General features: G+C 44.6%; 1 protein-coding gene across 1 annotated transcript in view; it reads right to left on the bottom strand.

Annotated features, from left to right (window-relative positions):
* The window catches only part of LOC126298602 (cocaine esterase), a 129,195-nt gene extending 112,470 nt beyond the window's left edge, over positions 1–16,725 (bottom strand). The window contains exon 1 of the mRNA XM_049990002.1: positions 16,328–16,725. Within this exon, the coding sequence (XP_049845959.1) occupies positions 16,328–16,721 (394 nt within the window). The 5' untranslated portion in view covers positions 16,722–16,725. The remainder of the gene's footprint in view (positions 1–16,327) is intronic.
* Between the last annotated feature and the right edge of the window lie 9,283 nt (positions 16,726–26,008).

Genomic DNA, 26,008 nt, shown 5'->3' with positions numbered 1-26,008 from the left:
AAGATATCTTGAGAAAAATGGAAAGAATGTGGAAGAAAAGAAACTACAAGAAAACCGCTGAAGGGAAAGAGGACCCTGAGAACAAATCTGGAGCCTTCTGAAGATGTGACATAAGAAAAAAACTTTTGGTTGAACTTTAAACTGGGTTTGCTGAAAATTATGTATTTTAAAGTTAATACACATTTTTCTCAGAATCTATGAAGGCTATAATTCTGAAATTTTGTACACTTATTTCTAAAAACCCAATTATTGTTGTCTTAAGAGTAAATTTTCAAATTATGAGTGCAAGCTGAGGTATAGGTCAAAGTGCTCGGAATTTTGCATGAATTTGGACTTATATATTATACTTGAGAAATTATTAAAATTATCCTATTTGTTATGTTCAAATACCTCATGAGATGAGCTTACTATATGCAAAGAGATTAAACAGAGAAAATTTTGTGGAAATTTCCTGAATAGTTTCTGATAAATATGTACAGATGATATGTTTTGAAAATACAATATTTACATTCCATAAGAAGTTAAATATGTATACCCAAAGAAACTGAACAGTAAATGTGTTACTTTTATGTCAAGAATGGAACACAAATTCTTTGGCGTATCTTCCTAATTATGCGTGTTTCTCATGAACGTCCTCCCTTAAGACACAGCATACAGGCGTAAACGACCACTTTGTTTCGTCTGTAACACGAATAAAGCCAACAGAAAATAACAGTGGATACAGTAACATCGTCTGCATCCAACGAGGTATAAAAACACAATAGGTAGGCTACACTAAATTGCACATTATGCTAAACACAATAATTTCATTCTGTACGTTTGAAATCCAGACTTATCTTCACGGAGCCGGCACGTACAGTACGAGCAACATTCACTTTAGAGAAGATTTTCAAAGAGATCACCTTGCATTTGCAAACACTCCGACACTCGCTGGATCATATTTGCTGGACCCTACGGAACATACCCGCATCCATCATTTTCGAGGTGGGATGCACGCGAGATATTAGGTCGTGTACATCTATGGGTGGATAATATAAACTTGTTCCATTAAGTATCGCCACAAATGAAAATCTTGTGAACTAAGGTCCGGGAAACGTGGAGGCCTGAACATTGGACTTCCACAACCAATCCATTTCCCTAGAAACGCTACATTTAAATAGTTGCGTTCATTTCAGCGTCATGCTGAAACCATAGCTGTCATCGAACACGAAGTGGAACATTTTCTAATGCGCCAGGCAAAATATTGCAGAGAAATTTACGATACAAGGACGCATTCAACTTTTTCGGCAAAGATAGTGGCCCAAAAGCACACCTCCCATGATTCCAGCCCACAGGTTTAGGCCAAAGCGTGCCTGAAATCCACGTTCAGGGGTAATATTTGGATTGTGTTCCGACCAGTAATGGCTGTTATGGAGGTTGAAAATACCTTCACGAGTGAAGCTAGATTCGTTAGTCCATATCACGTTATTTATGAAATGTTCGTTATCTTCCACTTGGTGCAAAAGCCATTCACAAAACTGTACTCGTCGAATGCGATCATCTGGCCGCTGGTACTCAATTAACGTATAATGTTGTGGATGCAGTACTTCATCGTGTAACACTTCAACAACCAGTCCTCGATATATCTGGAACTGCCTTGCAATACCACGGGTATGAAACTTCCTGGCAGATTAAAACTGTGTGGTGGACAGACTCGAACTCGGGACCTTTGCCTATCGCGGGCAAGAACACTTGCCTGCGAAAGGCAAAGGTCTCGAGTTCGAGTCTCGGTCCGCTAAACAGTTTGAGGTATCCAGATGATGTCCTACAGTCGCACCAAAATGAGATGGAACTCCGTCGTTTTGCAGCTACATTATCTGACGAACGCGTAGTAGCAACGCGTCCAATAACGAAGGAAGAACATTTCTCGGAAAAGTAGGGTGCGCAAGTTCTGTTAATATGGTTGGTATTAGGTAGGACCCGATGATTTGATCAAAAGAATATCATAACGCAAAAGTTCACGCTAAATCTGTATTCTTCAGCTACATTTACGTGTATATCCCGCAAGCTACAGTGCGGCGCATGGCGGAGGATACCTTGTACCACTTCTAATCATTCCCTTTCCTGTTCTACTAGCAAGTGGAGTGAAAGAAAAACGACTATCTGTATGTGCCCGTACGATCCATAATTACTGTTAGCTTGTCTTCGGGGTCCTATTGCGAAATGTATGTTAGTGGCAGTAGAATCGTTCTGCACTCAGCCGAAGGTGCCGGCTCTCTAAATTTTCTCAGTAGTCTTTCAAGAAATAAACGTCGTCTTCCCTCCAGGAATTCCCATTTGAGTCCGCCTATCATTTCCGGAATACTCGAGTGACGTTGGAACTACTGGCAACAAATCTAACAACACGCCTCTGAATTGCTTCGATGTCTTTCTTTAATTCGACCTGGTGGGAGTCCCAAACACTTGAGCAGTATTCAAGAGTGGGTGACACTAGTGTTCTCCTTTATCGATGAGCTACACTTTCCTAGGATTCTCGCGATAAACCGAAATCAACCATTTGCCTTTCCTATTACCGACCTTTTGTGCTCGCTCCATTCGACATCACTCTGCTACGTTACGCCTAGATATCTAATAGGCGTGGCTTTGTGAAGAAACACACCATTAATACTGTATTCGATCATTACAGGATTGCTTTCCCTACACATCTGTATTAACTTACATTTCTTCGCATTTAGAGCACGCTACCGTTCATTACACCACATAGCAGTCCTGTCCAAGTCAATCTGTATGCAGCTACAGCCACTCAGATGCGACACTCCTATCCGTCAGATCGTTTATTTACGGTATATGGAGAACAAGATCGGTCCTATAGCACTTCCCTGGGGCACTCTGGACGAAGTACTTTTGTCTCCGATAAGCGGGGACAATGTGCTAGGTCCTGTTACTTAAGACGTCTTTGAGCCACTCAGATTTCTGAGAACCTATTCCTTATGCTCGGACCTTTGTTAACTGTCTGATGTGTGGCATTGTGTCAAACGCTTTCCAGAAATCTAAGAATACGGAATCTTCCTGTCGCCCCTCATCCACTGATCACAGTATGCCTTGGACAAAAGGCCGATTTCAGGGATGTTTTCTAAACCCATGTTAATTTGCAGATGGAAGCTTTTCTCTCAGAATGAAATTTATTTTGTTCTAACTTAGAATAAGCTGAACAATTCTGCGGCAAACTGATCTGTAATTTTGTGGATCCATTCTTTTACCTTTCTTATATGCGGGAGTCACTTAGGCATGTTTCCAGTCGCTTGGTAGTTTCTATTCGGCGACAGATCAGTGATAAAGGCAAGCTAAGTGTGGGGCCAACGCCGTCGAGTACTTTCTGTAAAACTAAATTGGGGTTCCATGTGGACACGGCGACTTAACTGTTGCCAACTCTTTCAGCTGCCTCTCAACGCCATGGATGCCTATTTCTATGTCCTCCATACGGGAGTCTGTGCAAAGGTGAAACAATAGTATGCCTGTACGCTCTTCTTGCCTGAATGATTTTTTAAACGAAAAATTTAAAATTTGAACTTTCTTTTTTCTGTCTTATGTTGCCACAGCAAACTGGTCAACGAGTGACGAAATGGAAATCTTCGACCCAGATGGTAATTTTGAGTAAGACGAGAATTTTGTTTTGGTTCTCTGCAAGATATTTCGGTAACACAAATCGACGGAAGTTAATCACGTATCGGCTTTTCTTATAGACGCACGAATTTCTACTGATTTTTGCCTGGCGACATTTCCGTGCTCTTTCATGAACCGAATGTGCAACATTTTGTTTCATCAGCATTTTTCAAATTTTATTATTGAACAGTGGTGGCTCTTTTCCATTCTTAATAAAGTTTCTTGTCAAGTACTTCCCCAGAGCATGATTTAAAATCATATCAAACTTTGTTCATAATTCCTCTATGTCTACTATGCAAATGACGTTCATTCATCATCTAAGTAGGATGTTAACAACTGCTTATCTGCTTTCCAAGCTTAAAAATTTTTCTAACCTTCTTGATTCATTTATTAACTTTTAATAAACATCTTGGCTATGGTGACATCGTGATCGCTAATCCCTGTCTCCATACTGACACTGTCGGTAAGATAAAGCCTGTTTGTAGCTACAAGGTCTAAAATATTTCCATTTATTTGAGTTATCAAGCTAATTTTTCAAGTCACGTGCGACTGCTACGGTCGTAGGTTCGAATCCTGCCTCGGGCATGGATGTGTGTGATGTCCTTAGGTTAATTAGGTTTAAGTAGTTGTAAGTTCTAGGGGACTAATGACCACAGCAGTTGAGTCCCATAGTGCTCAGAGCCATCTGAACCATTTTTCAAGTCAATTTTCAGAGAATGCTTTCAGAACTTCTAACCAAAACTGCCTGTACTACCCGCAATGAATTCATAAACGCCCGAATCTATGCTAGATAGTTTAAAGTCTTCTCCAACTAATACAAGGTTATTCACAAGTACCTACGGGAATCACTGCTGACAAAGCCGCATGACATACAGAAAAATAAAATGTATTAGTTTATAAAGCATCTCTCCAAGTTTCGATCGTTACACGCACTAGGTTGAACTCGGGACCACTCGCGTTAAAAAATGTAGACAAATCATTCGCTTTGTATTGTTGCATCGAATTATATCGCACATGCAGATAAGCAACGCAGTGAAGAGATTTCAAAAGTCGGCTGCTGTCGTGCCTTCAACGGCAACAAGTTCAATGAATTGACCCCACCGGGAATCGAACCTGGGACCCTACGAATCCTACAGTATTTACCACACACCTTAAAAGATTTGACGAGAAAAGTTTGTTCAAATGAGCTTACAAGGTAAGGGTACGAGGATCATATCCAAACCTATAGAGTGAAGAGGAAACATAGTAGTAGAACAAGTAGAAAAATTATGAGTGTTAGTATGATTTCTCTTCAAATATGCTACTTGAAAGTCTCTCAGGCATGCTAGCATATGGACTGTTTGTTGAACAGCGGGAGACTTTCAAGCAAGTGGAAACGTGCTGACATATGAGGAGACTTTCAGACTGGAAGTTACTTCGTTGGTTATAGTGAGTTTTTCCATCGTAAGTCGGAGGGGGCAGGGGAGGAATTAGTGCAAATAGGCAGATAACGTCACGCCACTATAAAAAATCACCAGCCAATTCATGTTACTTTTATTCTTAATGCGTACTAGGACAGGGTGGGTAACACATTAGATAAAATTTGGGAAATATTTGCGACATTGTTTTGGAATCCCTACCTTACATTTGACGAATTCAACCCAAACAGAAGGATGAAGAGAATTTTTCTGCAATATGAAATTGGATCCTTAGGTCATTTACCTCATTTTTTGAAACATTTTATTATCCCGTTATTTTTGTCTGGAACAAGTGGGCTTAAACTGAGGTAGGGAACGGAACCTTTGGGTTTCTTCAGGGAAGAGAAAGAGGAGGGGGGGGGGGGGGGGCACTGGAGGTGAAGTCACTGGGTAGTGGCGGCCACTGTTTTTTGAAAAGGAAACATCAAAGTGTGGCCGCAGACTCATCATAATTCAAGTCACACATTACAAATCAGTCGTTGCTTCACTTACTTGCTAAAGATTCTGGAGTGTGTGTGACACATTCGTTGTCATATAAATACTCTAGTGTCCAATAGTTAACCATAGACGGACAAGTTATTGTAAATATCTGACAAGATTCGCCCACAAATCGGAATACTACTGTCTGAATAAGAAACGGAGTTCTGTCTAGTCCGTATAGAAAAATGAGTGAAAGCTATCGAAAAGCATTGTATTACACTCAAAATGATCTTCATATCACTAAGAGCAATTCAGTTACAAGCGGCCACTATACTGTAGTCCGCCCCTGGTAGCTGAGTGGTCAGCGTGAGGGAATGTCATACCTAACGGCCCGGGTTCGTTTCCCGGCTGGGTCGGAGATTTTCTCCGCTCAGGGACTAGGTGTTGTGTTGTCCTTATCATCATCATTTCATCCCCATCGATACTCGAGTCGCCGAAGGGGCGTCAACTCAAAAGACTTGCACCAGGCGAACGGTCTACCGGACGGGATACCCTAGCCACATGACATTTCCATTTTACTGTACTGGAGACGGAACGTTCCAGCCCCCTGGACGAGTGGAATAGTTGGGCTGAGCGTCTGAATGCAGGGTAGACAAGACACGCCATAGCTACCAGGTCGTGCCTGTTTGACTCCATCTCGGAGGCCGTGTAGGAACTCGCCACTGTGTCGAAAAGGAACTGGGTATCTTGATCGGGTTTGGGAAAGCTGTGGCCACTTATCACCTGACGTGTACAACAACGTACCGGTGACTGATCATCAGGACTAAACCCGTAAGAACATCATCCAGTCTCAGGAACATTTGAGTTCATATATGTGTGCTTTCCTAAGGGACCAAACTGCTGGGGTCATCGGTCGCCGGCATCTGTGACCGAGCGGTTCTAGGCGCTTCAGTCCGGAACCGCGCTGCTGCTACGGTCGCAGGTTCGAATCCTGCCTCGGGCATGGATGTGTGTGATGTCCTTAGGTTAGCTAGGTTTAAGTAGTTCTAAGTCTAGGGGACTGATGACCTCAGATGTTAAGTCCGATAGTGCTTGGAGCCATTTGAACCTTTTTTTTGTTATCGGTCCATAGACTTACACATTACTTAAACTAGCTTAAACAACACACATACCCATGCCCGAGGGAGGACTCGAACCTCCAGTGAGAGGGGCCGCGCAATCCGTGACATGGCGCCTCAAACTGCGCGGCTACTCCTCGCGGCAGTAGAGAAGTTACTTATAAGTGGTTATAGGTTGTAGATTAAATGTGGAAAAGAGGGGAGTTACGATGTATATAAAGCCAGATTACAACTATAGATAAATTTATTGGAACAAGTAAATTTTGAAAAGATCATACCATACGACCCAGACGTTCTGTTTGAGCACCCAGCTTGACACGGCAACATCTTGCAGCTCGCCTTCAATTCTGCCGCTCTCATGTCAACTGGCAACTTCATCACTGTCAAAACGTGTTATTCACAGATGAGTCCAGATATTCTCTGACGCAAGGTGAGGGTCGTGGTGAGGGGTAGATTCCAAATTTTGTCAAGGAAATCGAAGGATTTCCAATGTTCTGTGATAGTGTACGGAGGCTTCAGAGTTGAGAGCCACACAGATCTTGTTGGTGTCAATGGTCGCCTTAGTGCCAGACAGTGCATCGAACAGATCCTGTTGGACTGTGTGGTGGATGCTGCATACGGTGGTGGCACTGAACTCCTTCTAATGCCAGGACCTGTGTGGTGGGCGTCAGCAGGACACTGAAAGGATGGAATGGCCGGCGGTGAGTCCCGACCTAAACCCCACCGTGCATACTTGCGACACGCTTGACAGTTGTGTTCCTGGTCGCCCTGAAGCTCCAAGAACTCGCATGGGCTCTCACTGAAGAATGGGAAAGGATACCAAAGGGTTACCTGCGTAGACTTTTTACGGAGCATGCCACGTAGGTATCACACAGTGATAAACACTCGCAGAGAGTATACACGTTATTGAAGCTCTCAAAGTCCAATGAAAAGCAGTCAAATTAACGGAATGAATGATTGTTTCCAATTTGTTGAACATTTCAGCTGTTTATGTAAACGCTTAAGGATGCAATGATGTTTTGTTGCGTACTTAATTTGTGAAGGATAAAGGTGTAATTCAGTAACATACCCAGTCCTCAATCATTGCTCAGTGGAGTATGGCTGACGCTCAAAGACATGTTCCCCTACTTCTTTTGAGCAGTATATTACCGTATTCTCGGTTTTTCAGCCGCGTCAATTCGAATAAAATACTCGAGCTTTTGATGGCCATCTCCGCCATCATCGTCAGTTCACTGACTCAGTGGTGGAGATGGCCTTCGAAAGTTCGAAAGTTGGGTTGATTTCGTGGGAAGAGACCAAACTACGAGGTCAACGGTCTCATCAGATTAGGGAAGGGTGGGGAAGGACGTAGGCCGTGCCCTTTCAAAGGAACCGGCCTGAAGCGTTTTATTCATGTATGCTGTCGTGAAAGACTCTGAGGACACATGCCAACATACTGACCATATCCATGATCGTCTTAAGCAACCTTTTTTATGTTCATTCTAAAAATGGTTGAAATGCCTCTGAGCACAATGAGACTTAACATCTGAGATCATCAGTCCCCTAGAACTTAGAACTACTAAAAACCTAACTAACCTAAGGACATCACACACATCCATGCCCATCCATTCGAACCTGCGACCGTAGCGGTCTTGCGGTTCCATACTGAAGCGCCTAGAATCGCTCGGCCACTTCGGCCGGCCTTATGTTCATTGATTTACAATTAACTATGTTCATTCTCTCTCTCTCTCTCTCTCTCTCTCTCTCTCTCCAAATACCAAGAAGGATAATTAATGATTCAAGGATAAGTGAATTGCAAAATAATTTGCAAAATGAGATCTAGGATGAAACTTGTAGGGAGCAAAATACTAATGTCAAATTCAATATATTGCATGATAAGGTTGTGCCATTATTTGAAAGGAGCTTTGTCAGTAAACAAATTGGAGAGCCAAATTGATAAAGCCATCCATTAAACCACGAATCTCCATTTATATTAAAGTGTTTAGTAAAATGAAATGAAAACGCAAATTTATATGTTAACAAGAAGATGTAAAGATTATGTTACTAGAAACTTATCAAGAAGAGATAATCAAAATTTAAAAGTATACACAGTATATTAGCAATTAATAATTCAAGTAACAGACTAGAATCTTCGTGGAACGTAGTAAAATACGAGTTAGTTCAACAGATCACAAAATAAAATCTCTGTTCACATGAATTGAAAAGTTATCAGCTATATTTCACCGGTAGCAGGTATTTTAAATAACCGCTCCACACATTATCAAGGCTGTTTAGGCTCCATTTCAGAAATTTCGCTGGGAAACCCTTACACATCCTCCTTACAGTCCCGATCTCTCCCCACGTAATTTCCATATTTTTGGAGCCCTGAAAAAGACTTTCACGGCCGTCGATTTCCCATGGAAGAAGAGGTGCACCCCTGGGTAGAAACGTGGCTCCATAGGAAAACGCTAATATTTTCCACGAAGGCAAGGTCCATCTTATCTTACACTAGAATAAAAGTATTAACAGTGATGGCGATTGCTTTTGAAAAAATGAATATTTATATTTTTTCCATGTGTCTCGTTTTCAACTGACTGTCCCTTATACCTCGAAAATTGCAGTTTGGATGTCGTAAGGGTTGCTCCAATGATAATGGTATTTAAAATGCTTAAATACACTACTGGCCATTAAAATTGCTACACCACGAAGATGACGTGCTACATACGCGAAATTTAACCGGCAGGAAGAAGATGCTGTGATATGCAAATGATTAACTTTTCAGAGCATTCACACGAGGTTGGCGCCGGTGGCGACACCCACAACGTGCTGAGGAAAGTTTCCAAGCGATTACGCCGCGCGGGATTAGCTTGAGCGGTCTCAGGCGCTGCAGTCATAGACTGTGCGGCTGCTCCCGGTGGAGGTTCGAGTCCTCCCTCGGGCATGGGTGTGTGTGTTTGACGTTAGGATAATTTCGGTTAAGTAGTGTGTAAGCTAATTGACTGATGACCATAGCAGTGTAGTCCCCATAAGATTTCACACACATTTGAACATTTTTCATACACAAACAGCAGTTGACCGGCGTTGCCTGGTGAAACGTTGTTGTGATGCCTCGTGTAAGGAGGAGAAATGCGTACCATCACGTTTCCGACTTTGACAAAGGTCGGATTGTAGCCTATAGCGATTGCAGTTTATCGTATCGCGACATTGCTACTCGCGGTGGTCGAGATCCAATTACTATTAGCAGAATATGGAATCGGTGGGTTCAGGAGGGTAATACGGAACGCTGTGCTGGATTCCAACGGCCTCGTATCACTAGTAGTCGATATGACAGGTATGCTATACGCATGGCTGTAACGATCGTGCAACCACGTCTCGATTCCTGAGTCAACAGATGGGGACGTTTGCAAGACAACAACCATCTGCACGAACAGTTCGACGATGTTTGCAGCATCATGGACTATCAGCTCGGAGACCATGGCTGCAGTTACCCTTGAAGCTGCATCACAGACAGGAGCGCCTGCGATGGTGTACTCAACGACGAACCTGGGTGCACGAATGGCAAAACAGCATTTTTTCGGATCAATCCAGGTTCTGTTTACAGCATCATGATGGCCGCATCCGTGTTCGGCGACATCGCGGTGAATGCACATTGGAAGCATGTACTCGTATCGCCATAATGGCGTATCACCCGACGTGATGGTATGGGTTGCCTTTGGTTACACGTCTCGGTCACCTCTTGTTCGCACTTTGAACAGTGGACGTTACATTTCAGATGTGTTACGATCCGTGGCTCTACCCTTCATTCGATCCCATCGAAACCTTACAGTTCAGCAGGATAATGCACGACCGCATGTTGCAGGTCCTGTACGGGCCTTTTTGGATACAGAAAATGTTCGACTGCTGCCCTGGCCCGCACATTCTCCAGATTTCTCACCAATTGAATACGTCTGGTCAATGGTGGCCGAGCAACTGGCTCGTCACAATACGCCAGTCACTACTCTTGATGAACTGTGGTATCGTGTTGAAGCTGCATGGGCAGCTGTACCTGTACACGCCATCCAAGCTCTATTTGACTCAATGTCGTTATTACGGCCGGAGGTGTTTGTTTGTTCTGGGTTCTGATTTCTCAGGATCTATGCACTCAAATTGCGTCAAAATGTAATCACATGTCAATTCTAGTATAATATATATGTACAATGAATAGCCGTTTATCATCTGCATTTCTTCTTGGTGTAGCAATTTTAATGGCCAGTAGTGTAGTTCCTTTGGGTTGAATGTGATGACTTATTACAGTTTTATAGTGATTTGATTGTTACCTGCTTCTGGCACTATTTCTGATGTTTGGTAGAATTAAATTTAGGAGCTGAGATATTTTCTCGAAGTTGTTGGTCTTATTAGAAAACCTTCTTGTCGAAAGTGGTTCCCACAAAGAGAACTGATAGACAGTAAAGTCTCTGCAGTTTGTAGCATTACTGTACTTTTTGAGCTGCGCTTGCTTCTCGGGGGAAGAATGTGTTCGAACGGAGCAGTAAATTATCAAACGTACGAAAATATTCAGTATTAGATTCTAATGACAGTCTTAGCACCTGTGAAATGTTAAGTGCGTTCCCCCTTTCGCCATTTTTCACATTTCCAGGAAGAATAAGAAATAACAATTTCTGATATTCCTTAATCATGTGCAGAAACATTTTGCCATTCCAGTCGGTGCCGACGTCAGTGATGACCCACCATTCGAAATTCATATGTTCGAAGGCCAGCGTTTATCAGGGGCGTATGAAGCGTAGTGGTAACATCCCACATCGTTCATCCTTGCTCCAGCCATGAAATTTACTCTCAGCTGCGAAACTGGGCTACCATTAACTGTATAATGGAATAAGGACAAAAAAATTAGTGCCGGACCGGGACTCGAACACAGATTTCCCGTTTTTCGTGAGCGTTAGCCTCGCGCGTTTCTTCCTTTTTTTAAATTTGCCTTTCCGGGCAAGTGCTCTACCATCTTTTTTTAAACTGTCTTCCATGTAGGGAACAAAAGGAATAAATACCTACTAGATGAGCAAAATGTTGCAGGTAATGAGAAAACAAATAAAAACCTCTATTGTTTGAAAATAAAAGACGACGTTCTTCATAAAATAAAACAATATTCCTTGAAAACGTAAAACATAAATAATTATACTTTCCCAACATCCTTTTCTTGTGAACTTCTTTTTTGTGTTTCGTTTTGTAGGGGAGCACATGAGAAAGAAAATAAATAGGCTGCAGGTACAGAGCTATCCGCGAATAGGATAAACAAGTGTAAGGGAAAAAAATTAGAAGATGAAGAGAAAAGACAAGTGAAAGAAAGTAGGAATACTTGCTGGGTCATGCTCCACTTTGGCGCGCCGTCAGACCAACGTTCATTCCATAATTGACCATTAGAAGGGGAACGTGGGATCGTCCAGTCTGGGCTGGCACGTTTCGTTGGCCGCAGGCTATCCGAGCACGCTGCACAGCCATAAACAAGCTTCCATATGTCATCGGCCATGTATCTACAAGCTGCAATCATCCATTCATTATGTACATTACCATACATGAGACACAATTTAATTGAAAGTCGCTTGCTCGGTGTCGGCGAATAAATACGAGACTGCAGTCCTTGTGTTGCTCAGCCGTAAGAGACAATGTTTCTTCAGACCTGCCTCTATCCTGTACGGAGATATACACATCAAAAGAAGTTTTTCATCACCTCGGTTCCAAGAGATCCGTGCAGAGTTATGTACAGAAAATTGGAATAGAGATCAACATAAACATCATTTCCGCCCTTTTTATTGCTCGTGAAAACCACACGTTGAATGTCTTACCACCAAACAGCGAGACCATCGGAGGTGGTGGTCCAGATTGCTGTACACACCGGTACCTCTAATACCCAGTAGCACGTCCTCTTGCATTGATGCATGCCTGTATTCGTCGTTGCATACAATCCACAAGTTCATCAAGGCACTGTTGGTCCAAATTGTCCCACTCCTCAACCGCGATTCTGCGTAGATCCCTCAGATTGGCTGGTGGGTCACGTCGTCCATAAACAACCCTTTTCAATCTATCCCAGGCATCTTCGATAGGTTTAATGTCTGGAGAACATGCTGGCCGCTCTATTCGAGGTATATCGTTATCCTGAAGGAAGTCATTGACAAGATGTGCAAGATGGTGGCGCGAATTGTTGTCCATGAAGACGAATGCCTTGCCAATATGCTGCCGATATGGTTGCACTATCGGTCGGAGGATGGTATTCACGTGTCGCACAATCGTTACGGCGTCTTCCATGACCACCAGCGGCGTACGTCGGCCCCACATAATGCCACCCCAAAACAGCAGGGAATCTCCACCTTGCTGCACTCGCTGGACAGTGTGTCTAAGGCGTTCAACCTGACCGATTTGCCTCCAAACACGTCTCCGACGATTGTCTGCTTGAAGGCATATGCGACACTCTTCGGTGAAGAGAACGTGATGGCAATCCTGAGCGATCCATTCGACATGTTGTTGGGCCGTACCGCGCTGCATGGTGTCGTGGTTGCAAAGACGGACCTCCCCATGGACGTCGGGAGTGAAGCTGCGCATCATGCTCCCTTTTGCGTGCCGTTTGAGTCGTAACACGACTTCCTGTGGCTGCACGAAAAGCATTATCCAACATGGTGGCGTTGCTGTCAGGGTTCCTCCGAGGCATAATCCGTAGGTAGTGGTCATTCATTGGAGTAGTAACCCTTGGACGGCCTGAGCGAGGCATGTCATCGACAGTTCCTGTCCCTCTGTATCTCCTCCATGTTCGAACAACATCGCTTTGGTTCACTCCGAGACGCCTGGACACTTTCTTTGTTCAGAGCCCTTCCTGGAACAAAGTAACAATGCGGACGCGATCGAAGTGTGGTTTCGACCGTCTAGGCATCATTGAACTACAGACAACACGAGCCGTGTACCTCCTTCCTGGTGGAATGACTGGGAACTATTCGGCTGTCGGACCCCCTCCGTCTAATATGCGCTGCTCATGCATGGTTGTTTACATCTTTGGGCGAGTTTATTAACTTCTGTGAATTGTCAAAGAGAAGGTGTCTCTGATGCAGTATCCTCAGTCAACGTCTATCCTCAAGAGTTCTGGGAACCTGGGTGATGCGAAACTTTTTTCGATGTGTGTGTATAACGAATGTACGAGTGGAGCTGTAGGTGCATGGTTACGACGTACGGAAGTTCGGGGTCTGGCCACGGAGCGTGCTCGAGTAGTCGAATGGTAAGGCGATCTCTCACAATAAGCGGAAAATCCGGGTTCGAGTCCCCGTCCGTTAAAAATTTTCATTGTCAGCATCCCAATATACAGCTGCTGGTTGTCCATATTCGCACCTGTCCCATGGTGGCCAAATAACAATGTATGCAACATACTTTTTCTAACGCCACTCAAACAAGTTATGTAGATGGCACGTTTCCTCACTAATTTCCTCCTCTGTGCGTTATTAAGTTCAAAACACGTTCGTTAACTTTAACTTTTTTTACATGTTTACATATTTTGAATTGTAAACGTTTATAGTGAGCAGGGCCGGGGAGGGGGGTGGGGGGGGGGGGAGGACTTTACATCTGAGGTCATCAGTCCCCTAGACTTACAACTACTTAATCCTAACTAACCTAAGAACATCATACACATCCAGGATTAGAACCTGCGACCGTAGAAGCCGTGCGATTCCGGACTGAAGCGCCTAGCACCGCTCGACCACAGCGGCCGGCGCTCACGCTTGTTCTTTTGTTTTTCATCAGTCATAGACAGGGCAGTGAAAATGGTTCAAATGGCTCTGAGCACTATGGGACTTAACATATATGGTCATCAGTCCCCTAGAACTTAGAACTACTTAAACCTAACTAACCTAAGGACAGCACACAACACCCAGCCATCACGAGGCAGAGAAAATCCCTGACCCCGCCGGGAATCGAACCTGGGAACCCGGGCGTGGGAAGCGAGAACGCTACCGCACGACCACGAGATGCGGGCCAGGGCAGTGACAGAGGCGGAAATTTTCTACCATGGTTCATCATGTTTTTACTTCTGTTAGAGCTGGATAGCGACAATACAAGCATCTCCTGTTGCTATGCCGGCCGGTGTGGCCGTGCGGTTCTAGGCGCTTCAGTCTGGAACCGTGTGACCGCTACGGTCGCAGGTTCGTATTCTACCTCGGGCATGGGTGTGTGTGATGTCCTTAGGTTAGTTAGGTTTAAGGAGTTCTAAGTTCTAGGGGACTGATGACCACAGATGTTAAGTACCATAGTGCTCAGAGCCATTTGAACCATTTTGTTGCTATAATGTGAAAAGGTGTTAAATGAAGAATAGAATGGTGTCTTTTCCGAAGCTGCTACTGTACGTAGCATGCCGTGCCTGCTCGCCATACTTCCACCAGACGGTCGGTATTTGTTTGTGATGACTGTTTCTGGATTTGGTCTGTAAAATTACGTACGAAACCGACCATTTACGTCCTAACTTCAGCACAAGTCGGCAACCCGGAGATTTGCTGAGAGTGAAACCCGTAGCAGCACAGTAAATGTGTAACAATACATCTGAGGTGGTGTTCATTAATCTTAAAAATTAGTGTCAATTGTGCTGCCCAACATGATCAGTACCGAGCGAGGTGGCGCAGTGGTTAGCACACTAGACTCGCATTCGGGAGGACGACGGTTCAATCCCGCGTCCGGCCATCCTGATATTGGTTTTCCGTGATTTCCCTAAATCGCTCCAGGCAAATGCCGGGATGGTTCCTTTGAAAGGGCACGGCCGACTTCCTTCATCGTCCCTAATTCGATGAGACCGATGACCTCGCAGTTTGGTCTCTCCCCCGAAACAACCCAAGCCAACCCATGATCAGTATTATTTGGTACGCATGCGACAGCGTGAGCTACCTAATGTGTTTCAAAACGCATGGTATAAAAACAGAATTTTTCCGAGGCTCTATCATGACTTCTATTGATGAGGTAGCACAGAAAGAAGAAGACAGTGGCTGTGAAACAGTGGCAGTTAGAGAGACACAAAGAGAGTTGAACTGAATGAGTGAGTGTAAATGGGTATGAGCAACTTGCAGCGATGGACTACTGGACGTCAGCGAGTACCAGTTAGGTGAGCTTGCGGCAGTGAGAGGCCAGCAGCACGTTAAAAAGAGTGCGAATATGTTCGCGTGCCAAAATTTTTGTGAAAATATTTAAAGGTGCAGGGGAAGATAATATGAGGCAGCTGGTACCTTACTTTTCAATCAGTATCTTTGAATAAACAGGAGCATATTCGTCTGTTTTGCTCCGATAGGAGCGTTTCTCTACCGATTCTTCTTTACTCTTCTCGCCTGAACTGTGTATCGTCCACGTTTCGCTTCCGCTTAGAACTAGATTTCAGACAAATACAGATACATTTGGAAAAGAACTCCGAAATCAGAAATAATATTCGATGTCGAGAAATTCTGTTTTTCAGAGGCGCTTTTACCGCTGTTGCCAGACTGCATTTTATATCCTCCCGAGTTCGGCCATAGTCAGTTTTTCCGATGACCAAATTAATCTATTATTTTCAGTGTACAATTTTCCATTCCAATGCCACCAGTGTCGCCTGTTACACACGACGGATAATGTTTTCGAGAACGTAGCGTGGAACAGCGGAAGTTTCCAGACACGTACAGAAGGACGGGTCCCGAGTCCGGGCGAAGCCGAGGTGTACGGACTTACCGTCCGGCACGTACACGTTGAGGTAGAGGCAGTCCTCGTCGAAAGTGATTTCGTCGAGCATCTCCGCGAGGTGCAGCTTGAAGACGAGCTCCTGGCGCTCCAGCTCCTCGCGGGACTGCGGGCAGGCGGGCGCGAACGCCGTGGCGTCGCGGTCTCCGTCCCAGGCGGGCAGCGGCCGCGTGCGCGGCGGCGCGAAGCGGAGGGCGCCCGTGGGCGGCTGGGCGAACGGCACGGCGAGGAACTGCGCGACGCGCTGCCCGCGCGCCAGCAGCAGCTCGCGGCCCAGCAGCGCGCCCTGCCCCGCCACCACGGCGCGCGGCGCCTCCCGCGAGCGGGCGGCCCTGGCCGGCGGCCACCCCGGCAGCAGCAACAGCAGCAGCAGCACAGCGCGCATGCCGCCGACTGCCCGCCGCCGCCGCCGTTCCGTGCCGCGCCGCGCCGCGCCGCGCGCACGCGCCCTTCCTTCCGGACCGCGTTTCGATTGTTCCCCCTCTTTACTGCCGGTAACGTGATCCGTGTTCTCCGCCAATTTCGTTCCGCGCTCTGTACACTCTCAATCGAGTCCTTCGCATTGCTCGTTAGTGACGGGAAACGGGCCAACGTGGATGGATAACAGACGAATGTCGACGCATCTGGGATATCACCGCTATACGGAGAAGACCGTGAAGTATCATATCGAACTGGAACGTGTGAAAACGATCGTCGCTTTGTTCACTCCGCGTACTGATGAGCCACGGACCGTTTCCAAATAGATTTAATGCATATGGTGTCTGTCCGAATGAACAGACACCACCGATGACCTGCAGCCGTCTAGAATGAAATTAGAATTATATTAATACTGTCAGCTGCTCACGGGCTTTGATATACACGGTAAAAGTATTTAAACCGACAAAGTCTGGGAGGTTGTAGGGTACATCAAAATAAATATTTTCCCCTAATGCCATTTTTTCCTATAAGGAGTACTTAAACCAACAGAGGAATATTTCACTGGAGGCAAATTAATTTCACCAACAAACACTTTTCCGTTTTTTTATGACCAAGAGACAACACATTAACACAACCCAATTTCAATTACAGTAGATTTTGAAAAATGCCTCCATTGACACGTAAACAAAAGTTACCTGTCGGATCATGTTCTATCTGACACGGGGATAAACCGCAGGAGTATCCTGAATTGTTCCTGCTGCTGCTACTATCCGGGCAACCAGATCCTCTTCTGGTGCTGCAGGAGTTGCGTAAACAAGGTTGCGCATCCGTCCCCACACAAAAAAGTCCAGAGGGGACATATCTGAGGATCGAGCAGGCCATGGTGCAAGACCACCTCTGCCAATCCACGTTTCTGGGAACCGTCGGTCTAGGAATCGACGCACACGACGATTGAAATGTGCCACCACCCCGCCATGTTGGAACCACATGCGTTACTTGTAGGGAGCGGGACGTCTTCCAGTAATTCTGGCGTCGGTCTGGCGAGAAAATTCTAATAGTGCCTGCCATTTAATGGCCTAGGAGGCAGATACGGCCCAATTAAACAGTCCCCAACGACACTGACCCACACATTAACGAAGAACCGCACTTGAGGAGCGCTAGTAACTATGGCATGTGGGTTATCCTCACTCCTAACATGCGAATTGTGCATGTTGAAGACTCCATCACACTCGAACGTTACTTCATTGGTAAACAACACATAGGATGTAAATGTAGGATGCATTTCACACTGTTCCTGGTACCACTGCGGAAACTGTGCTCTGGGTGGATAATCAACTGGTTCCAGGTTGTGGACACGCTGTAAGTGAAATAGACGTAACAACTGCTCTCCAAGGACTTTTCTTACATTCGTCTGATTCGTCCCCATGTTACGTACAACTGCGCGAGTGCTGATTGAAGGATCCCCGGGATATGGCGATCAGGATATTGTTATTGATAAACCCGCTGTGCAGCTCGTCCGTTGTGGTGCGCTACATAGTACGCACCAACCATATCAGTGTACTCACTCCAGGTGTATCACTCCATTAGTAAAAAGAGACAATGCACTACTACACTGGTGGACAGCAGTTGTCTACAATTGAAGAGCGTAATACGCCCTTCAACAATTGAAGATCGTAATGCGGCCTCTAACAACTGAAGAGCGTAATACGGCCTCCAGCGGTTTAAATAATCCACATAGGAAAAAACGACACTAGGGAAAAAGATGTGTTTTGATGCCCCCTACAACCTCCCAGAGTTTGTCGGTGTAAATACTTTTCACCCTGTATATCAACGGGGATAGGTGAAAATGTGTGCCCCGACCGGGACTCGAATCCGGGATCTGCTGCTTACATGGCAGACGCTCTATCCATCTTTTTTTTTAATCTCATTTTGTTCGTTTTCGTTCGTTTTATCTGCTGGCTGCGGACGTCGCAAGACACCCGTTTCAGCTCGTCGTTGATCCATTAACTCAATTTTTTTTGTTACAGAGGGCAGCTAACCCTCTGACCGAACACGCTGAGCTACCGTGCGGCGATCCATCTGAGCCAGGGAGGACACAGAGCATAGTGCGACTGCAGGGACTATCTCTTGCACGCCTCCCGCGAGACTCACATTCTCACCTTGTATATCCCCACACTACGTCCGTTGTGTCCCACCCCATGTCCGAAAGAACAGACACCATATCCATATAAATATATAGTTCTGGCAATACCGGCCATGACCTTCTACTTCTGTGCGGATGCACACATATTCCCCGAACTCTTACGGGACTTGGAAAGAATGTCTTCCACGAGTAATGAGTGTGTTGGGATGGGACACTACGGACGTAGTGTGTGGATATACAAGGTGAGAATGTGAGTCTCGCGGGAGGCGTGCGCGAGATAGTGCCTGTTCTCGCACTATCCTCTGTGCCGTCGGTGGCTCAGATGGATAGAGCGTCTGCCATGTAAGCAGGAGATCCAGGGTTCGAGTTTCGGTTGGTGCACACATTTTCACCTGTCCCCGTTGAGCAGCTGACGGTATTAGTATCATTCTAATTTCGTTTCGAAATGGTACTTCCACATGCCTTAATAAATTTCCTAGAAACGCCCGTTTCCTCGTCCTTTTCGGTATTGTGGACTGCAGGGCCATTTCCAGTGGCTGCCGGAAAGGGCTCTCTTCGGCATGCTGGCGATGATGGGTCGGCTTTCCCTAATCATATTAAATAGTTGCTAATCTAGGCATGCTAGGCTGGTTTAGAGAGCGAGCAGTTTTTCTACGATGACAGGTCTTTTCCGACAACCGGTCTTTCGTAAAATCACTAAGAGGGTCTAAGACTTCTATTCAGACACTCGTTGACCCGTATATTGTGGTGGTAGGAGATACCGAAAGGAAAGCCGAGGTTTTAAATTTCGTGTTTACGGAATCGTTCGCGTCTCACAAATATACCGTCGTTTGACCATTGCACGATTGCCACCTCAGACTAGTCAACTAGTGACTAGACGGAAGCCTTCGATCTACGTATGACCAAATTTTCTCAGAAAGATTTTTCGCTGATTAATGTCGGTGAAAGCCGTTGGATGCTTCGAGCATTGATCTTCTTATGGCCGCACGAATTTCCCCTAACTTTTGGTTGTCGACATTTGAGCGTTCTTTTTTGAACTGACAGTGTAGCCACATATTTGGCACATACGTCTCCAGAGCACGATGTATAATCAGTTCAAACTTTGCCCATGACTCATCTACGTCCGTCTTACTGGAATTAAATGGTGTTCATTCATTGTCTATGTCGGATGCAAACAGCTGCTCGTCTGCTTTTTCTGGCATAAATACTCTCCTAGCCTTCGTGATGGATTTATTAACTTAAGTAACCATCGTCGCTCCGACGACATCATGAACACCAATCCCTGTCTGTATACTGACTCTGACTATAAGGTCAGGCCTGTTTTAGCTGTATCGTCTAAAATATTTCCATTGCATGTATGTTGTCTAACTAGTCGCTCAGCACAGTTTTCGGAGAACGTTTCCGAAACTACCTCACAAGACTATCTATCCGTACCACATGCAGTGCATCCACAGACGTCTCAGTCTATATTCGGTAGACTAAAGTCGCCTCAATCTAATAAGGCATGATCAGGGCATTTCTGCCCTACTGAGCTTATACTTCCTTCGAATGATCCTATAACTGTTACGGTGGAATCTGGTGGCCGGTAAAAACATATGATAATTAAATTGAGTTCACCTGGGCGTGCTACTCATGTCCAGATGACTTCACAATCAGACTTAATTACAACCTTGACAGACAATATGCTTTTGTCGGCAGCAGCGATCACCACCCCTCCTGTCGCACGTAATCTGTCTTTTCGATGTACGTTCCATGCCTCGGTAAATACAGTATAATTAAGACAAATAAAAATTGAACCTGAGCATGAACAACAAACCTCAAACTACAAATCGTCAAACAGAATAAATCGCGGCATAGTTCCGATTTGTGCAAGGGCAAATGTTTTTATTGTTTGTTACCTACAGTACCTAATAAACTGAAAATATATAGTACGTGTGGTGAAAGGAATAATTGAAGATGACGTCGTCTGCGTCGTCGGTTCCCTCGAAGAACTATACCGCCGTCAGCTTACCTGGATTGCTGAAATTTCTTACGAAAAATAAATGCAAGTGTGACGCCCATGTGCAATGTAGCCCCTGAGCAAAATGCAACACAGTGTACGGAACATGTTTCGCATACTTCAAACACGAAGGCAAAATACACGTGGTAGCGTTGGTAAATTAAATAAACGTTGAAAGATAATGAAATCAGGCAATTCAAATATCTATGTGAGACACCCAGTATAATACACAAGCGGATGAGATGTAAAAATTAACCACTGTGATTATGAAAAACAAACATCGAGTCAGAATATGTAGCATCCCTCCGAACATCATATCGCGCAAAAAAAGAAAAAGAAGAACCTTTACAAATTGTTTAGTAACATACTAGCAAGTGAGAGAAACAACGTGTAACTCAGTTGAATTTACAGATGCGGATTTCAATTACCACATGTTCCGATGCAACTGAATGTGAGAACAAACACCCATTATTCTGCACGGCAAGTCCGTATGCGAAATATAAAGTGAAAAGGACATGACCTAATTTCAATGTTACCACGGTTTCCAATCATAGGAATGCAACTGGAATGTTCGCTGCTTGCTGCGATTTCGCCATTGCACTGAAGGTTGCTGGTCAATTGCTTCCATACCAGATACACAAGACAAATGTCTAAATACTGCTTCTCTAGTGTGACGACCACTGCGAACGAGACGAGAGTCTCTTTTTATTTCAAAAGCACAATGGAACTAACCGAACGATGTCCTAGCTCTCTGACAGGCCGGCTCCAGTCAAATCATTGCCCTTGGAGTAAGAGATGCCTCCAGTTCCCTATTTTTGCAAAGATGCGTCGTTCTTGCAGACAGAAACGATTCGTGACTGTAAATCAGAAAGTGACCTACGCATTCACGGGGAAAAAATGGCTCTGAGCACTATTTGACTTAACATCTGAGGTCATCAGTCCCCTGGAACTTAGAACTACTTAAACCTAACTAACCTAAGGACATGCCCGAGGCAGGACTCGAAGCTGCGACCGTAGCGGTCGCGCGGTTCCAGACTCAAGCGCCTAGAACCGCTCGGCCACAACGGCCGGCGCTTACACGGGTACTAAACGGTTTCATTCATATATGTAAAGCGTGGCTAAGTATTCAACATATGTAAACGGTAAGACACAACTCTCAATCGTTTTCGAGGAAAAAAATTTGTTGAAAGTTTTACGCATGTTTATGTACATGTTTATGTACTTTGTATACTCGCTAGAGTTCAAGAAGTCCGCAGCCCAGCGAGTAAGCGCTTAGTTTCATATGCGCGAGATCTCTAGGTCGAAACTCACTGCTGGTACTTTTCTTTTTCGTCACCATGTAATTCTGATAGCAGATTTGTTATGCCTCTGCAAATTATCAATATTTAATGAAACATTTATTATTTTCATACTATTTTTCCTAAAAAAAAACTTGCAAGACCACTGCCTCATTTGTACCAAGTGTGAAAAAACCAATTTATGAGAACGCGTACAAAGACAAAAACGTTACGATAAGATCTTCAAAGTCCAGCAAACTCACAACGGTATTGTACAAGAATATTTTCTAAACGACGTCTGGAAGAAAACGAACGGGAAGAATTATTTCCGTTGCTTGTCAGTTCGGCAGGACAAACGAATCCGAGTCTGCACGACGAAACTTTTCAGGATGGAAAGGGTCTGCCAACGTGCAGTAGTAAGGTAATTTTTCCAAAGTGTATTCCGCTGGTGCAGCCTTCCGACTTTTACTGGTACAGGCAGATGAAGAACCTTACAAAATGACTACAAAATTGCGCATAGATCATCAAATAGAATAGAGAGATTGCTTCTAGAGAAGAGCTGTTTCAGTCAATCATAGACCATCAGTTGTCTGCGCCAGTTGTCGGGCCTCGCTGATTGGCCTCGTGGTTTAAGGCGCCATGTCACGGATTGCGCGTTTGTGTTGTTCTTAGCATAAGTTAGTTTAAGTAGTGTGCAAGTCATGGGGCCGATGACCTAAGCAGTTTGGTCTCTTAGGAATTCACACACAAACACACACACACACACATACACATACACACACATGCCAGTAGTCGGTGATATGCTTCGATACGCGTGGTACGCCGCGAAAGTGTGTGACGACCGTGAACTGTTTATGAATTTCCACCAGGTTTGTTTTCGCAGCAGACACATTGAAAAACCAGGTACATGCAAAAATTCGGCGTGCACTATATGTGTTGTATGTCACAATAACTACTGTTTTCCATGTTTCTGCGATCAGTATCATCTTGATTCGTCCAGTGAGGCATAGGTTAAACATTATAATTGTCAGAAATATGGAGACAATAATAGAAAAAAAATGACAGTACTGATTTGACTGAAGGTTGTAGTGCATTCCTTTTTTTTCATTTACAATCTTCTTACGAAAAAACTTTTCTCCCTATTTCAGGATGAAGATTATGGAAACAAAAGGGATCATTAAGTGTTGACGATTTGCACAGTCATAATAAATCTGTTGCTAGAATTACATGGGAATGAAAAAAAGTGTTGAATCCTGCCTAGTCGTCAAATGTGAGGTGTCTGGGAAACCTACTATCTCGGATCGCTAGACAAACAATTCAAAGAAATCGTATTAATGAGTTTTATTACGAAAAGTAAATGGCAATATTTAACTTTGAGAATTAGATAAATGTGTCGCAAGCAAAGTGCGACCTACGAAATAAACGAGCTTCTTCAGTATATACAATTCCTAATACAGGGTGTTTCAAAAATGACCGGTATATTTGAAACGGCAATAAAAACTAAACGAGCAGCGATAGAAATACACCGCTTGTTGCAATATGCTTGGGACAACAGTACATTTTCAGGCGGACAAACTTTCGAAATTACAGTAGTTACAATTTTCAACAACAGATGGCGCTGCAAGTGATGTGAAAGATATAGAAGACAACGCAGTCTGTGGGTGCGCCATTCTGTACGTCGTCTTTCTGCTGTAAGCGTGTGCTGTTCACAACGTGCAAGTGTGCTGTGCACAACATGGTTTATTCCTTAGAACAGAGGATTTTTCTGGTGTTGGAATTCCACCGCCTAGAACACAGTGTTGATACAACAAGATGAAGTTTTCAACGGAGGTTTAATGTAACCAAAGGACCGAAAAGCGATACAATAAAGGATCTGTTTGAAAAATTTCAACGGACTGGGAACGTGATGGATGAACGTGCTGGAAAGGTAGGGCGACCGCGTACGGCAACCACAGAGGGCAACGCGCAGCTAGTGCAGCAGGTGATCCAACAGCGGCCTCGGGTTTCCGTTCGCCGTGTTGCAGCTGCGGTCCAAATGACGCCAACGTCCACGTATCGTCTCATGCGCCAGAGTTTACACCTCTATACATACAAAATTCAAACGCAGCAACCCCTCAGCGCCGCTACCATTGCTGCACAAAAGACATTCGCTAACAATATAGTGCACAGGATTGATGACGGCGATATGCATGTGGGCAGCATTTGGTTTACTGACGAAGCTTATTTTTACCTGGACGGCTTCGTCAATAAACAGAACTGGCGCATATGGGGAACCGAAAAGCCCCATGTTGCAGTCCCATCGTCCCTGCATCCTCAAAAAGTATTGGTCTGGGCCGCCATTTCTTCCAAAGGAGTCATTGGCCCATTTTTCAGATCCGAAACGATTACTGCATCACGCTATCTGGACATTCTTCGTGAATTTGTGGCGGTACAAACTGCCTTAGACGACACTGCGAACACCTCGTGGTTTATGCAAGATGGTGCCCGGCCACATCGCACGGCCGACGTCTTTAATTTCCTGAATGAATATTTCGATGATCGTGTGATTGCTTTGGGCTATCCGAAACATACAGGAGGCGGCGTGGATTGGCCTCCGTATTCGCCAGACATGAACCCCTGTGACTTCTTTCTGTGGGGACACTTGAAAGACCAGGTGTACCGCCAGAATCCAGAAACAATTGAACAGCTGAAGCAGTACATCTCATCTGCATGTGAAGCCATTCCGCCAGACACGTTGTCAAAGGTGTCAGGTAATTTCATTCAGAGACTACGCCATATTATTGCTACGCATGGTGGATATGTGGAAAATATCGTACTATAGAGTTTCCCAGACCGCAGCGCCATCTGTTGTTGACAATTGTAACTACTGTAATTTCGAAAGTTTGTCTGCCTGAAAATGTACTGTTGTCACAAGCATATTGCAACAAACGGTGTATTTCTATCACTGCTCGTTTAGTTTGTATTGCCGTTTCAAATATACCGGTCATTTTTGAAACACCCTGTACAAGTGAAGTAATACAGTTGACGCTTCTATTCAGGTCGCTAGTCTTGAAGCTTCTCTTGGACTGGCTGCTACCTGTCGATCGCGGCGCTTTGTTCTCTTCACACAGAGGCCGCTGCTGTCGCATTGTCGTCCTGGAGAGGTGTAGGTCAGTGTGCAATTGACGGACGCCTTGTCACAACCCTCTCTGCTGTCTCGCCCCCTACTGGCGTGCCGATGCTTGAATTTACACCGTCACAAAAACTGCTAGCTGTGAGAGTCGATCCACAGATCTCGCGCTTATGAAATCAAGTGCTTACTTGCTCCACTAAGGACTTCTTTACACTAGAGACCATACAGAATATATAAGCTTCCATAAAAGTTTCCAAATCGATTGAAATTTGGGTCTTCCTGTTTACATATATTGAAATACTAGTCGTACTCTAGACACCCTGTCAGTATCAATGAAATCGGTGAGGGTACGTTCATACGACCCTCTTGTTAGCGCAGTTGCGTTATGTTTGAAAGGAGCTCGCTACAAAGTGACTGTTTTTCACCATGAAACAGCGTAGCAACTAACCAAACGTGTCTACAAGAAGAAATCAATATCAGTTAATCTTTACGAGAAATGAAAAAAAGAGTTATAAAGAACTCGTTGAAAATCCTGGAGCCAATCAAAGAAAATGGTGGATTCAGGGGTAGTCGAAACCATGAACTGTACACAAATGTAGAGAAGATCACAGATACCATTGGTAGAAAGACGCTTGTTCCGTATGAGGCAATACTATAACGTTCCTATGACTTTCTATTTCTGTAGCGCTATCTTCAAACGCTGTTCACAGCAAAATCTAAGAAT

The sequence above is a fragment of the Schistocerca gregaria genome, chromosome X (assembly GCF_023897955.1).
Source record: "Schistocerca gregaria isolate iqSchGreg1 chromosome X, iqSchGreg1.2, whole genome shotgun sequence".
Classification (NCBI taxonomy): domain Eukaryota; kingdom Metazoa; phylum Arthropoda; class Insecta; order Orthoptera; family Acrididae; genus Schistocerca; species Schistocerca gregaria.
The sequence above is the reverse complement of the archived record's forward strand: the minus strand, read 5'-3'. Positions and strand labels throughout refer to the sequence as shown.